General features: G+C 48.0%; 1 protein-coding gene across 7 annotated transcripts; it reads left to right on the forward strand.

Moving 5' to 3' along the window:
- The first annotated feature begins 1,430 nt into the window (after positions 1–1,430).
- On the forward strand, positions 1,431–15,096 carry LOC119102588 (uncharacterized). Of its 7 annotated transcripts, none has more exons than XM_037226019.1 (8): positions 1,431–1,782; positions 11,285–11,453; positions 11,793–11,885; positions 12,116–12,186; positions 12,585–12,843; positions 13,129–13,286; positions 13,883–14,110; positions 14,464–15,096. In XM_037226019.1, the coding sequence occupies exons 2-8, from the start codon at positions 11,378–11,380 to the stop codon at positions 14,932–14,934; spliced, it is 1,356 nt and encodes a 451-aa protein (XP_037081914.1). In that variant the 5' UTR covers positions 1,431–1,782; positions 11,285–11,377; the 3' UTR covers positions 14,935–15,096. The 7 variants fall into 7 exon arrangements, with proteins under 7 accessions (XP_037081914.1, XP_037081915.1, XP_037081910.1 ...); XM_037226020.1 differs by lacking the exon at positions 1,431–1,782 and adding an exon at positions 6,809–6,831; XM_037226015.1 differs by lacking the exon at positions 1,431–1,782 and adding an exon at positions 6,836–6,925.
- Positions 15,097–15,362: the final 266 nt, after the last annotated feature.

A 15,362-nucleotide genomic window follows, 5' to 3' on the forward strand; every position in this document is an offset into this window, starting at 1 on the left:
CCAAACCCAAAATTACCCCTCATGTACTTTTGAGCGAACTGGGTTTGTCGAATGTGTCTCATTGTACGGTGACTTAAGTGGCCAGACGTAAAACGAAAAGAAAAAACCAGCAACGATGATCGCTGTAGCAAAAATCACATTCGCACGTTCAGTTTTAACTATTTTCCAGACAAATCGGACCATATGGGCACCGATTTTGACGGCCAGATCTCCATCTAAAGCTGAGGGTCCGAACCGCCTTTGCAGGTGATCAGACAACTCCGGTGGCGTCCTTGCAAAGGCCCAAGAGTGGGACAAACTTCCCCTTTTTCCTAAACTTCATAGACTATTTCGGCCGGCGTCATTTTTGGCATTTCCATATTGCATACCTGACAACCAGAAAAGCACCGCTGCAAGGCACCTCAAATTCGTGGCGAAAGCAGGATCTTGAGGATACACGATGCACTCATTTTTCATACCAAGCAGAGGTGCGATGTAAATTGCAGCTTTCCCACTCAGTCCCACGTTGTAATACTTGTATCTGCCTCTGGGTATAACCCGAATCAGCTGCAAATGTATGATACACGAAATTGACCGAGAAAACGCACGCTTGATGCAGCGTTGGGACACACACAAGCCAACCGACTCAAGTCCTAATCGTGGCGGTAGGCGCGGTCGAGGGACCTCGGCTTCACGGGAACAGGTGGTTTCGGAACAGGGGAGCCGGGCTGGCGAGGATCCGGCGGGTGCGGTACGGTGGAGGTGGGCTGAAGACCGACCTAGGGTGTTTTATGGGCGAGCACGGCTGACGGAGAGCGGGTGGGTTTCGTATGAGGAAGATGGTTTGGCGACGGCCAGCTGAGTGTTTGTGGCGGAAGCTGGGTTCGCAGAAAGCAGATGGGTGGTCCTGCAGAGAGCTCGGCTGACGGGGAAGCCAATGGGCGTTATGACGGAGTTGGGCTGGCGGGGAACGGGTGGGCGTCTCTGGAGGAGCTGGGCTGGCGAGGGACGTATTACATGGATAACAGTGAATTGCTGGCCGGGCTGGTGAAAGATAACTCTCCGTGGTCTGGTCTTCTTTCCCGGAAACTCTGCTTCTTGCAGCTCGAACAGTGAAGTCCACCAAATCCTTCTAGCGTCTGTGTTGCTCAGCAGTTCTGTCCAGCACCTGTGAAAATAAAACGTAGGTTGACTTTATCACAGCTGAATACATAGGAGTGCCGACAGTGGAGTGGACAAGCCGAACATGTCTAATAAGTTCAGGAATTCGGGATTCGATTCGATTACTCGCAGCGCCCACCCTTCCTCTCGGGGTAAAAAGCAGGCGACGCCACAGCCGACACCTGAGTGGGTCGTAGAGTCGCAGCCGCAGCCGAGCCGTAGACAACTAAATACCAGCACCACCGAGCGCATAACCGCAAACCAACTTCGCAATGGACGAACGAAGATGACGGGGTATGGGAACGAATGATCACAGCAGTGGATACAAGCTCAAGAACATAAGGCATTGCCATCGTAACATGCATTCTTCAATCTGACGCTTGCAGCTCAGTCCCTCGCTTGTATCGTCACTGTACAGGGAACATAGGTGCAGAATCGTGTCTCATATAGTACACATGACGGTGTTTCACCATGTCTGATAATAATACTCATGCTCTGATAGTGTTATTCATACTCTGATGGTGATGCATTCTGATAGTGATATTCGTACTCTGATAATAACAGTCATACTCTATACATACTCTATAGCACTCCGACACCACACTCAACATTGAAGCATGTCCACAGACTGAAGGAAAAAAGGTGGGTGCTAGAATATGCAAACTAATCCTGACATCAGTGTCTCAGGAGTCGCGGAATTAAAATCCACCCCAACGCCGAGTTATATTTCTCCAACCCATAGGCATATGATTGTGCAAGGGTTTATTTTGAAGCTTCTACAACATTGTGAACCCGGCCTAATCGAGGGACGATAATTTATAGGCACCGATACCTTTGTTATGACCTCATTGGTTCATATAACAATTGCTGAGCATGAGCAGAAGCGTCAATATTCCGAATCAATGTGTTTTTGTCGTACTTTCAAACGTGCGTGTTTGGAAACTTTTTATCTTTAAAAAACACATTGATATAAATTTACCTTATGACCAATAACTTTGGATATTATTTGTTATCTGTGGTTGATTGATCAATCTGCGTCTGCACAAAATACTATGCAATATATATATATATATATATATATATATATATATATATATATATATATGTATATATGTATATACATGCACTATGTAACTGAGGATTTAGGGAGCAGGTTTTCTATTGCACCTTGCTGGTTGTCCATCGCAACATATTCAGCATTGATGTCCTTGGTCGTTTGTTTACAGCTTCATATTGTGCACTTATTTTTGGAGTGCCAAGGGAGAATGTTGCCAAAGTTAACATGTTTGTTGAACCTTTCGACCAGTTCCATAATCATTTCCAGCAAGAGTACGACATTTTAAACATGTAGTTACAATCACAGTACGTATACAAAAGTTTGTTTGATCGTATTGCCATAAAATGCACCATGAGACCTTTGCAAAACAACATTTACATGCTGCATGCTCTAATTCCAGACACACTTTCATCAACTAAATTAAAATATTACTTCTAACATACACCTTTTAAAGTTCAGTTCACATCCGGGAGCCAAAATCGTGACTCAGCTCGAATCAAGTCAACATTTCAGGCATGAAATGCCTTTTCCCCTGATACCACGTCATGGTGATAACATGGCATCCATCTGCTAAAATGGAGAATCACACAGATGCGTATGCTAACCAGACATGTATTGGACTCAAGCTGGACCATGAGTCTGCTCAGGAGCCATTCATTTTAAAGTGGGCTGTGAGCTGTGTCAGTTCACTACAAAAAATGCTACTTTCAGTCATGAGCTTATCACATTCTTCATAAATTCCATAAGCTTAATCATGAGCTGGTCATGTCTGCCAATGCTGTGTCAGTGCTTAAGATGGCTGAAACTGAAATAGCACTAGGGGGAAAAACACCATGCATTTGCAAAACCTCAGCCAGAAACTAGGGGATACATACATACATACAGACACAGGCATACATGTATATATACACATGTACATATATATATATATATACATATATGAACACACCCACACCCACACCCATATATATATATATATATATATATATATATATATATATATATATATATATATATACACACTGCAGGCATGCACATCCTAAAAGACACCAGTTCACATCCAGGATTTCAACTTATAAATGAACCCAAGTCTGGCTACATGGCTGGGCATGAGATAACAAAACCTTTTAACAGCACAGTTAACAGTTAACATGTCAAAATAATACCAGTTCCTCTGATGTGATCACCATAACTAGGTAACCATCTACTAAACTTTAGCATTGTTCACACATATACACATGCTGGCCAGACCTGTGTTCAACTCAGGCTGAATCATGAATCTGTTCATGAGCCCATCATTTTGGGGAAGTTATGTGCTGTGTCTGCTCATCAGGAAAATGTTGTTTTGCTTCATGACCTGACTCCCATTTGTCATACATTTCATGACCTGAATCAGAAGTTAATTATTTCCAACCATGTGGCTTCAGTGGGTCATGGGGCTGAAAATAAACTGGCAGCACAAGGAAATACAATGTGTCCTAGGCAAACTCACATGTTATGTCAGTGTCAAAATTAACACCATGCAGCATTAGTCATAAGGCTTTTTGCAACATCAGCACAGAATTCTTACTGAAGTTCCTGAACAGGAAACCCAATGTTATTCATCAAGAAGTTTGCTGAATATCAGTCATGAACCAGAAGATATATAAACATTCAGCCAATATGCACATACATTTTTGGACACAATCAACATGCAAAAGTAATGCCTGCTTGCCTGATGTGATGAACACAACCAAGTAGACATGTACTCAAATGCAACATTCTTGCACATGTGTGCACATGCTAACCACACCCATGTTTGATGTTAGGTGAATTGTGAATGAGCCCATGAGTCAATTGTTTTGGGATGAGTTATAACCTGCATTTGTTTACTAAGAAAAATGCTGCTTTTAGTCATGACCTAAATTGCATTTGTCACACATTGCATGAGCCAAATCATGAGCCAATCATTTTCAACTATGCTGTATCAGTAATTAGTGAGTCATATGGCTGAACTTGGTTGGCAGGATGAGGAAATATATTGTGTTCTAGGGAAGTCAACATACAATTTCAGGAAGATAAAATGAACACCAAGTGGCATTAATCACAATGCTTTGCACAACATCACAAGATTGTTATTTCTGAGCAGCAAACACAATACTGTTGATCATGGAATCTCCAAAATATCAGCTGAGAACTACTTACCTTTTACAACCTGCATCAGTTATGAGTCAGGCACTCTGGCTCCCTCTGGAATGGAAGCTTAGCGAGGTGGTCCCGATTTTCAAGAAGGGTAACCGACAATCTCCAGCGAGCTACCGCCCAGTGAGCCTTACTGCTATTCCCTCCAAGATACTTGAAACTTTCGTCCGTGATGCCCTACTTAATCACTTCTCAGAGTCTGGACTTCTTCATGCGGCCCAGCATGGGTTTCTCCCTAAGCGGTCCTGTACCACCCCGCTGTTAGAGGTCATGGAGGATTGGAGCGCCGCGGTAGAGGATGGAGAACCGGTGGACGTGGCGTATCTGGACTTCAGCAAAGCCTTTGATTCTGTTCCCCATAACCGTCTGCTCTCCAAGCTTCATGCTTACGGTGTGAGAGGTAATTTGCTACGCTGGATCAGGGCTTTTCTTACTCATCGGATGAAGAGAGTGCGGGTCCAGGGCTCGAAGTCGGACTGGACCGACGTCGTCAGCGGCATCCCGCAAAGGTCAGTACTTGCACCAACGCTGTTCATTATTTTCGCGAACGATCTACCAGAGCAAGTGCGAAGCGTGGTCAAGATGTTTGTGGATGACACCAAGGTCTACTGTCGTGTCCCGGGACCCCTGACTCACTCACCTCTGCAGGCTGACCTCGACGCCCTGGCCAAGTGGTCAAAGGAGTGGCTGCTCCCCTTTAGTGCAGTAAAATGCAAAATAATGCACATCGGGAACTGCAACCCGAGGCTGACGTACTTCTTGGACGGTGCCGAAATCGCGGTCGAGTCCACCGAGGACCTCGGGATCTTCGTGGATTACCGGCTCCAGTTCCACGTGCAGACGGCGGAATCGATCTCCAAGGCCAACCAGATGCTGGCGGTCGTGAGGCGGTCTTTTGCCAATATCGATGCTCGCACGTTGCCATTGCTTTTAAAGATCTTAGTACGTCCGTACTTAGAGTATGGCAACGTTATCTGGGGCCCGTTCGGCAAACTGGACCAGAAACGGCTGGAACGAGTTCAGCGACGAGCTACCCGGCTTGTCTATGAAGTTAGGCGCCAGCCATACCCTGAGAGGCTCAGACTCCTTCAGCTGCCCTCACTGTACTATCGTCGTCGCAGGGGAGACATGGTAACAGTGTACCAGCTATTTCATGGAGGCATGTCGCTATCGGAAGAGGAGTTCGTGACAAGGCACAACTCGGAGGTGACGAGAGGACACCAATGGAAGCTCAGAAAACCTCGAGCTAGGACTCTCGCCCGTCGCAACTCATTCAGCACGCGGGTTGTCAACGACTGGAACGCTCTTCCGCACCCGGTCGTGTCGTCGACCTCAGTTGAACAGTTCAAGGCTAGGCTTGATACGCACTGGGCTGACATCATGTACGACGTCCCACACTGAATATTCCTATAATTTGAGACTGTCTGGTTACCGGACCGGGAGCCTGACGAGACCGGGACCTACAGGCCTAGTGGCCTTTTACAATTCCCGATCACCATAAGGTAAGGTAAGGTAAGGTAAGGAGTCAAATGACTCAATGAAAGCACTGCATCTGAACTAAGCCAAATGAAATATAGAACAGGAATGAGTCATGAGCTGAATCAGATACTAAATTCTGTAAGCCATTCCTTAGGTGACTCAAGAAATTTGAGCCAAACCTATGCCTAATGCAAACCACTACAGCCCAAGAACCATATTCCATCATCCGCACTACCCGCAAGACGATATACCCCAAGGCCTGTAGTCCAGGATATATCAATACCACACTCATCTCGCAGAACATGCTGCTTTGTAAATTAGGTGCAAGTGTTTCTCTGGGCACGTTCCCTCGCCGCTTGCCCATGCCCCCCACTGACCAACAATCGGCCGACCGCGCGCTCGAAGCAACTCGCAATCAAATCAGAATTGGGATGTCAAAATGGCGAAGGTTTTCCACTCCCATAGAACGAAAAGAAATTCACGAGGTTCACCTCTGAAATAGCCTAATTTCCGATGTGGAGCCCTGGGTTACGGGACTACGTTGTCTAATACCTAAGCGTGCTAAACTCCGCCACTTTTAGCACAAATCGGCGTTAAACACCGTTCCCCTCTTAGTACGGATCCGTATTAACAAGGCTCGACGACGTGTTGCCTGTTGTAGGGCCTTGGTTATGCCCTCTGCTCGCCTTGCTCTGCTCCAGGGCTTTGCGCCAAAACAAGGTTCGGTAGGCTACATAAATGGCGCGCACGCGATAGCTGTCTTCAAAGACAGAGCCGCTGTGTGTTATTTATCGGTTTTGATATTGCTTTTTAGGACCGTGTTGATTTTGTAATAAATATTGGTTGGCAAAGCCCTGCTAAAACAAAAGGTGGATCCAAAAAAACGAGAATAATCATATAAATACACCAGTAGAAGTTCTACTCAACGGAGAATGAGAAACACTGCCTTAGCTTAATACTCAGACCATGATCCTGTGAGAACGCTCTGTGGATCGATAGAAAAACTCCATACTTTTGTTTGATGACACTTGTGTGCATGTTCATCACGTATTCAGCTCGGATTTCTTGGTGGAGTATATGCCTTCTCTCCAATGCTAAATCCTCCCTAAGAGCCAGAGACTCGTGGAGCTTTGGTTTTCCACGTGCCAGATCGTGTGCTTGGGTGATGTTTAGCGTCACGATTATACGTTCCATACAATATCAATTTTTTATAGTGTCCAATGAAATTTCAATAAAAGTACGTTTTAAAAAAGGAACGGTAACTTATTCATCAATATATTATTAATTCATCTTATACTTAGAGGTACATGTAACGCCTACATCATATACTTTCGTTTCAATTTTTCTTGTGGTACGATTATTTCTACGTGCAATCCAGAAATGTTGAATCGTGCCGCGTGCGAGGCATTCCACGCGCTTCTCCCTGGTATGTTTTGGGTGCGGGATTGGCTCTGTTCGTGAGCCCGTTGGTGTGATTGGACGGCAGGTGAGTTAAACATATGCTGGTGAGCAGCAACAGACCTAGGCACTGAAGGCATTGCAAGGAAAGATTATGTGTGATATGGTAGAGGGATTCCGCTGTAATCCGCAGGCAGTATCTCTCGTTCAGTCGTGAGTGTGGCGCGCGATGCTGTCGAAGTTGCAGGAACAGCTTGCCTCCATCTGGCGTTGCTCTCAGAGAACAATTTTTACATTCTTTGCAGTGTATATTTGTGGAGAGCACAATGTCTGGGCTAAAAACACCAAGAAACACCCAAGTTTCAGACACTGACTGTAAGGGTGTGAAATTAGAACAGGTAAGTTGGCCTTAGCAAAAATATACTTTGAAATGAAAAACATTGCTATAAATAGCCAAAAAAGTGGTCAGAGATGGCGATCTCACGGTCAAGGTGTACTTTCCTACCTAACGTTAGAAAAAATCATGGTACACCATTTGTCGCATTAAAGGCAGGACATATTGTAAATAATCACGAAACAGGTAGATTCACGCTCTTACCTACAAATTTTTATAATTATGATGGCGAGCTCCTGAGCGCTGCACACGCAGCACCCACGACACCAGTGCCATTACTGTGCACAGTCGCAACATAACTGTGCATCAAGCAGCATCAAGAACCTTAAAAATGTATGGACCAAGGTTAAGAATAATAATGCAATGAAATACATTTCTTATCACAAGGAGGTATGTTGATGAAACAAACAGGCCAGAATAGTCCAGAACATAGCCTAAATGTGCCTAACCAAACCTAACCTAACCTAGCCTAGCCTAACCTAACCTAACTTAAGTTAACCTAACCTAACCTAACCTAACCTAGCCTTGCCCAGCCTAGCCTAGCCTAGTTTAACCTAACAACCTAACCTAACCTAACCTAGCCTAACCTAACCTTACCTAACCTCCCCACCCTCTCCCCCTCAACCCAGTGTCCCACCGGCATCCATGTTCCATGCCATATAGGTGTATGGTATTCAGAAGTTTTGTTTAGCCGTCACGTTCTCGTTTTGCTTTTCATTCCCCACCTAAAGATGTCATATTTGCCCACCATGTTGACCAATCTACAAACAGTATGGAAGACTGCTTGGATGGTGGATACCATACGCACAAAACATATTTCATTAGATTCTTGTTACCTTGGCCGCATACACTTTTGTGATCGTGGTGATCACGCGTCGCAATGGCGTCGGGGTCGCGGTTGCTGCGTGTTTGCAGCGCTCGGATGTTCGCTACTGTTTTTTTTTTAAGATTTGATCCGAACCCTTTGAATGGATGGGTTTCAGGGATCAGACCTCACGCTAAGCAGTGCTTGTTGTGTGAGCCCTGACCCCTACCATCCGATCGCGCAGTTCCATGTCAACGGCAGAATTTTGTGGCGAAAGCTTAACGTGCCGCAATGCTCGGCACGGTCCGTCCTGCCCTCTGACGCCAACTGACCTTTAGCGCGACCGCTGGCCACCGGCCGCAGGCCATAACTGTCAAGGGCAAATAGCGAGCGCCCTAAAGCGACTCGAACCCACCCCGCCACGGGTGGGTGGAACGGGTGGGTGGATCGGAAGGCAGGCGCTCTAACCAACTGAGCTACCGGGACGGACTTAGTAGTTAGTAGTACTGTAGTTATTAAAGTTCCAAGGTAAGAGTTTAGATGACCTGGTTTACTATTAATTATGATATGTTCTACCTTGAAGACAACGATTGATATACAATGGTCTTTTTTGACATGAAGTGGCAATGTGTACCTTGAGCGTGATCGTGGTGGAGCATAAGTGGGTGGCCGTCTGTGACACGTTCATTTACATTTTTTGTGTACCATTTATGTTGGAGGGTGTGCAAGCCCGGTGCATAGCCACTTTCCATTTTGGAGGGTGTTTAACCTGGTGTGTGGCCACCTGCCATTTTGGAGGATGGTTACCACACACAGCCTGTCATAAATTGCAAACCCATATATATGCACCTGTGTTTCATAGTACATAGCCTGAGATGGCATTGTTTCAGTGATCCATGGTTAATACCAGTGTTTCCTTTCATGTAAAGTGCATTTACATGAATTGCTGTACATGAAAAGTGGTGCTTTTGTGTAGTATCACCCATTGTACTGGTATCTCTCAAAGATAATTTACATGAGATGATAATGCCCCATGGCAATCAGACATTTTTGTGCTCCACTATAGAAAATTTGCACCCTGCTACTAGATTGTTTTTGCATTTTGAACACTGCTGCATTTTTTCAAGTTCTTATTAATACAGAAATTCTAAAAGAAGGAAATTGAAAATTAAATTGATCACATTCAACACATATTTCATAAAATGCAGCAACCAGAATGCATTGGAATTATTGCTCTGGATATGCTGATTATTGCTGTTTTGCACACAACAATTAAGCATGGGCAGGCTGTGCACTTGTAAATGAGCATGTCATCTCCCTGACTGAGTCCAACAGAAGTTTGGCATACTTGGCAGGCTGTGTATTAGTCACTTTCTTAGAAATACTGAGCCTCAGTGTGTGCACCACTAAGCCTTCCACAAGGGTTATGGTGAACCTGAAATCTGGACTGCCTGCCATTCATAGGATGCAAGAAATTTTGCACCATGCTGGCTGCAGTGGTGACAACCCTTAGCAAAATCATGAAAACCAAGTGCTTCTGCACTAAGGTCACTGGGCCCTATGTTACAAGTTAAAATTGTTGAGGGTCAAGCTAACCCCACAGTGCCAGCTGTAGGTAAACCTTGATTCATGCCTGGAAGTGGCTGGTGTTGACAAATCACTCGGGTGGATCATTTCAGTGTTATTGGTCTTCTTTTTTAGCATATAGCAGTCTCTTTAATAGAGTTTAGGGCCTTATGCAGGTATCAGGGATGGTAAAGAAATGAGCACATAGGCACCATCATCTGATGTGCTTTGGAGATAGCCTCTGCCCGTGGCTGGTGGAAGTTGGCCAGTTTTGCAATGGTACGTGGAGTTCTGGATTCTGGAGTGCTTTCGTGGCAGCACTTTGCAAAATCTGGTACTGTTGAGGTGTCTTGCCAGGAACCAGTTGCAGAGGTTTAGTTGTTTGAGGTGGCGATGACAGCCATTTTGTGCGGCTGTGGAAGCTTGCTGGTGCACATTGTGTTGCACTCTTGACATGCTAGGTGGAGGGAGCTACTGCTTCAGCCATTTTCCCTGGGCATCCAGGTTAATTTGAGGTGGTGACATTGACAGGCCTTGCTGCATGATAGCACAGCTTGAAAGAATTGGAAAATATCTACGCCCAACTTTACACATGTTCTGAGGTATTAGCATGTGGTGTTGATGCAGGGATTGGGTTAGCGGTGTGCGGCGCTGGGACGAGAAAGGACTCCTTGGTTCACTTGTCACTGATGTAACGTCCAGCTAGTTGTGACCCTGGTCAACAGACATCTACCTGAAATGGAAGCTGGCCGTCGGCTCTACATGCCTGGTGCTTGGAGGGAGCTTTCAAAGGGGGCCGCTACTGGGTCTCTGACCTCTACCGCTGCGCTCCGCCCCTCCATGAGTGCTGACTTGTGGGGGAGTCTGACTCATGACACGTGCAGGGTTAGGTGGTCCTTCAGAGTAAGTGCATGACTGGGTCTGACCCTGGCAGGGTATATATAGCTTCACTATAACACAGATATGTACAGTGTTGCTTTGACTAGCACGGCAGTTGCTGCTGTGTTTCTGCATACCACCACCCTTGTAGATTAGGATGCACATCTCCTAGGCTTCATTCTGAATGGACACTCTGTATCAGAAGATTTGTAATTCCTGTTATCTTTTTTACCAGTGCTTTTTGAGATGTTCCCATGTTTGCAACATATAGCATAGGCCAAAGCCACCATTGCAGATGTTAAGCATCAAAATAAAAAGAGGGAGTTCTTAATGAGCAAAGAAGTGCATGAATGCTTTACCCCTGTTTGTTCCTTCCTGCGCGCAGATGTTTTATGAGACGCCAGCAAGCTAAACAGCCAGGTTGTGCGGTTGAAGAACACAGGTTATTAAGGACCCAGACAGTTGTCATCAAGTGGTGATGATGGAGTCAACAACATTTCGCCTGCTGACTTGTTCTTTGCTCAGATGCTGTAGAAGAGCAAAGTGTTTTGAAGGTAAAGCCTCATGGGCAGCAATCGATGTGCTGCGAAGTTAAGACGCCGCGATATCACCATGGGAGCAAAGCCTTCAGTGTCGTTTGCATTACCAACAAGCATTTCTCACTTTTAGCATTGCTTTACTGATAAACAGATGCTACATTCTTGTCTTAAGTCCTTGGAGATGTCAAAAGTCACAGACTAATTGCTGTCATAATGGTGACAAGCCCTACCATCCCTATCATCCCTTGCGATATGTGGATGTTGTTCGTTAAAACAGCGTGTTACAACAGGAATGGCAGTATGGATGCTGAAGGTTGACCAATATCAGCATCATTTATGACTCTCTGTTTGTAGGAGGCAGACGGACTTTTTTATCAGATGCCTACTGGTGTCAAGATATCTGGAACACTCGAACCAGCCTCCCTATATTTCGGGATTTGAACATGGGTAAGATCGTAGTAGTAACATTCTGCTAAGAAATGTATTTCAATATGTTTGGGGCACATTGTGAAGCTTACCACATATTCACCACTAGAAGCATCTGTGTCATGTTGTATCTGAGCCGAGCGTGCTAAGATCTTCGGCGAATGCATTCAATCTTTTGAAATGTATTGCATTCTCTGTTCGCTTAGTCTCATTGATGCCTGTCGAGTCTGACAGCCGTGAGTTGTTCTCAGACAAGTTCTATCTCGCCATGGATAAAAACTTCCAGACCAGAGGGAAGGTGCTGCCCGTGGACATTGATCTGGTGAGTATGACGCCTACGTGTGAACGCGCAAAACTTCCATGATGCCTGATGTCAGTCAACTCGATATTTACAAAGCTGAATTTCAATATCCCTTGTGCCGGTCGCCATGTCATGGGCATCATCCGTCTGTGGGTGGTACACGATGGTCGCACTTCGTAGGGGTTTTGGGCACCATGTGACCAACGTAGTCGATGCGCCCCAAAGCCCAAATCATCATCATCATCATCACGCACTTCGTAGGAAACGAAAGGTGGCAGTATATCCGCAGCTGTGTTGTGTTCCGCCCCTGCACCATCGTGGGGTAAGGCGGTGGTGTCCGCGGGCCGTCGGACGGTCCCCCGCCGCCGCGTGCTGCGCCCACCTCGCTCCGCTGACCGTTTCCCCCTCCTCCCGGTCAGTTCGCCTTGTGTGCCACGTCGGACCAGCACCTGGACGACCTGCAGGACCTGGTGCACCGGTTTCGTCGCACGTCGCAGACGGCCGGCGTGCTGCCGTCCACCAGCCACCTGGTGGTGCGCGCCTTCGTGGCCGCCTCGGCCGACCGTCGCCTCCGCCTGCTCGACATGCTGGACGACCGCGTCAACTACGGCGTCTTCCTCGACCATAACACGGCCAGCATGCTCATGGACACATTCGTGCGCGAGGGCAACACAAGAGGTGCGACGGCGGCTCGTGACCGAGAGCTGGGCGCCTGCCGGTGCTCGCTGTGCGTAGAGGGGGGGGGGGGGGGGGGGGGCGCTGGCGACGCCAGCGATGAAAATAAAGGTGGAATGAGCTCTGACGGATAGCTGCCGAATGGTATGGAGCGACCGATGCTGAATCACATAGCCGATTCTTCCTCGATCAACACCTCCAATTTGATGCATCGAGTTGCCTCACTTTGCTCAACCATGTACACAGCACGCGCTTTTTCCCCCGTGCACTGACCCTGTTGTATTGCAGACGCCGCCAAGATCGCGACGCACTTGATGCTGCAGGAGGACTGGGATAACCCAATCAGCAAGACGTTGGCGCTGCACTGCTGCTACGCGTATGTCCAGAACCCCGTACCCGAGCCGTGGCAGGAGCCCGAACCGGAGGAGGATCCAAATGCGGAAACGGTATGATACCCTTGCACTTGTATTGGTCCTTACTGTGAGGTTCTGTAACGAAGATGTGTTCTCTTCAGTGATCAGGGCGTTTTTGGTTTGTTGTTTCCTGTTTTCGGCAGATGTAAACCATGCCGTGTCAAATTATGTTTTGATTGGGTGCTTCTAGTGTAGAACAACTTATGACATTCATCAGCGCTTTAAGGCGGCATCGCTTATAAACGTGCGTTGTAAATTGTGGTCAGTATTTCCAATTGGAAACGAGCTCTGCTGGTTGCGTAGCTGAGACAGCAATACCTTCAGTGAAGCATTACGTCTTATTTGAAAAATAGAACTGGCTTCGTTAGTGTTATTTGGGAAATAGAGGCGTAGCATCACGTGACTGTCATGACGATACAGTGGACCTTGTTTTATATTGTGATTTGGCCTGTATTGACCAAACCAAAGCTTTGACTGTTGTGTAAAGACTAATTGGCAAACTGCCCAGAAGGCCTGTAACAAAATGTCTCTGTCCTCTCCGTGATGAAGTTCCTTTTACCCGTTAAGCCGGTGCACGTGGCCTCCTGCGCTCAGACTTGTTGCATGTGCGATTTTCGTCCACTTCGCAGGAGTACGTACGCGTCAAGTACCTGCGCAACAAGTGGCATGACGGACATTTTGACCTGCGCGAGGCCGCCGATATAGTGGGCAAGACTCTGGCGTGGATCGGCGCCACGGTCGACGACGTTGGCGGCCACAGCTGCGAGCTGCTCGGGTGGACCATGTACAGCAAGTGGCAGGAGCTGGTGCAGTGCTGCGACCGCCTGCAGGGCGGCGACGGCGTCTGCCAGGACGTGGTGAGGCCCCGGTGTCGGCAGACATACCGCGTGACTGTCAGTCATCCGTAGCCGTTTTAGCTGGCAACCGCTACATCACTAGCCTCACAACCACCTGCGGTGTCGCCGATGTGTCTCAGTCTTGTCGACTGTGGCTGTGGCGCCTACCTTGACTGTTTCCCCACGCTGCGATGTGCACTGAACCCGCTTTGTTGTGTTCTCTGTGCCTGCGCTGTTCAAATCTACTGCGATGTCCGCCTTTGACCGTCAGCTATCACCTGAGTGCGGCCGTCTGGTGTGATCGTGGGCGCTGCTGTGGTTGTCCACTGTGCGAGCCCGCCGTCGCCGTCACGCCCCGCCCTGTGCGTCCGCAGATAGGCCGCGTCACCGGGCTCCTCTCGGCGGCCGGCGAGCAGTGTCCGGACGCGGCTGCTCTCTCGGCGCGCGTGGCCTCGTTGCCGACCGTACCGGCGCCGCTCGGTGACGCGCTGCGGCTGGCGGTCGAGCGCGCCGTGGCGGAGCATGAGGTGGCGGATGTGGTGCGTCTGCGCCAACTGTACGCCGAGTGGCAGCAACGCCGCCAGCACGAGCTCGAGCTGCAACGGCAGGCGGCCGACCGCGAGCGGCGCGTCCAGGCGCTCGAAGAGAAGCGACAGTACTTACGGGAGCGCGAGCGGCTGCTCTGGTTCTTCGACAACGAAGAGCCGCTGCTGGCGGAGGTGGAGCGTCAGTGGAACCGGCCGCAGCTGCCCAAGCCGCCGATCGTGCAGAAGCTGCTGAGGAAGAAGCGGCAGACGGAGGAGGATTATGTGCCCCCCAGCGTGCGGCGCTCGCACAACAAGTGACGCGGCGGGCGGTGGGTGGGTGTTAGTTAAGAGCATTATAGACAAGGACTTGACTGTGGACGGGTCGTCGGATATATGTTGTGACAAAGCACTGCCGTAGAATTGAGAGCAAGGTGATGAGTTTTTAAAGAACGCTTTAAAATATGAAGTCAGCAAACGATTGGTGATGTGTACTGTTACGCACGGGGCAGCGAGGCTCGGAGCGCGCGAAAGGCGGGCGGGACGGTGGTAAGCGCTGAAGCAGTGTGCGGAATTCCCGCTGTGTAACGGATGGCCGTATGCCATGCAGCTGGATGTGCGCAGTGCGCACACCTTTCACGACTCGAGAACCGGTTGATCTGCATGTTGACCTTCCAAATCAGCTAGCCCACGCGTACATTGATCTCGTGATAAGTTTCGCCATCGAGTTTCCCAGAGCAGGATGCAGA

The sequence above is a fragment of the Pollicipes pollicipes genome, unplaced genomic scaffold, assembly GCF_011947565.3.
Source record: "Pollicipes pollicipes isolate AB1234 unplaced genomic scaffold, Ppol_2.1 Scaffold_5724;HRSCAF=6776_pilon_pilon_pilon, whole genome shotgun sequence".
Lineage (NCBI taxonomy): Eukaryota > Metazoa > Arthropoda > Thecostraca > Pollicipedomorpha > Pollicipedidae > Pollicipes > Pollicipes pollicipes.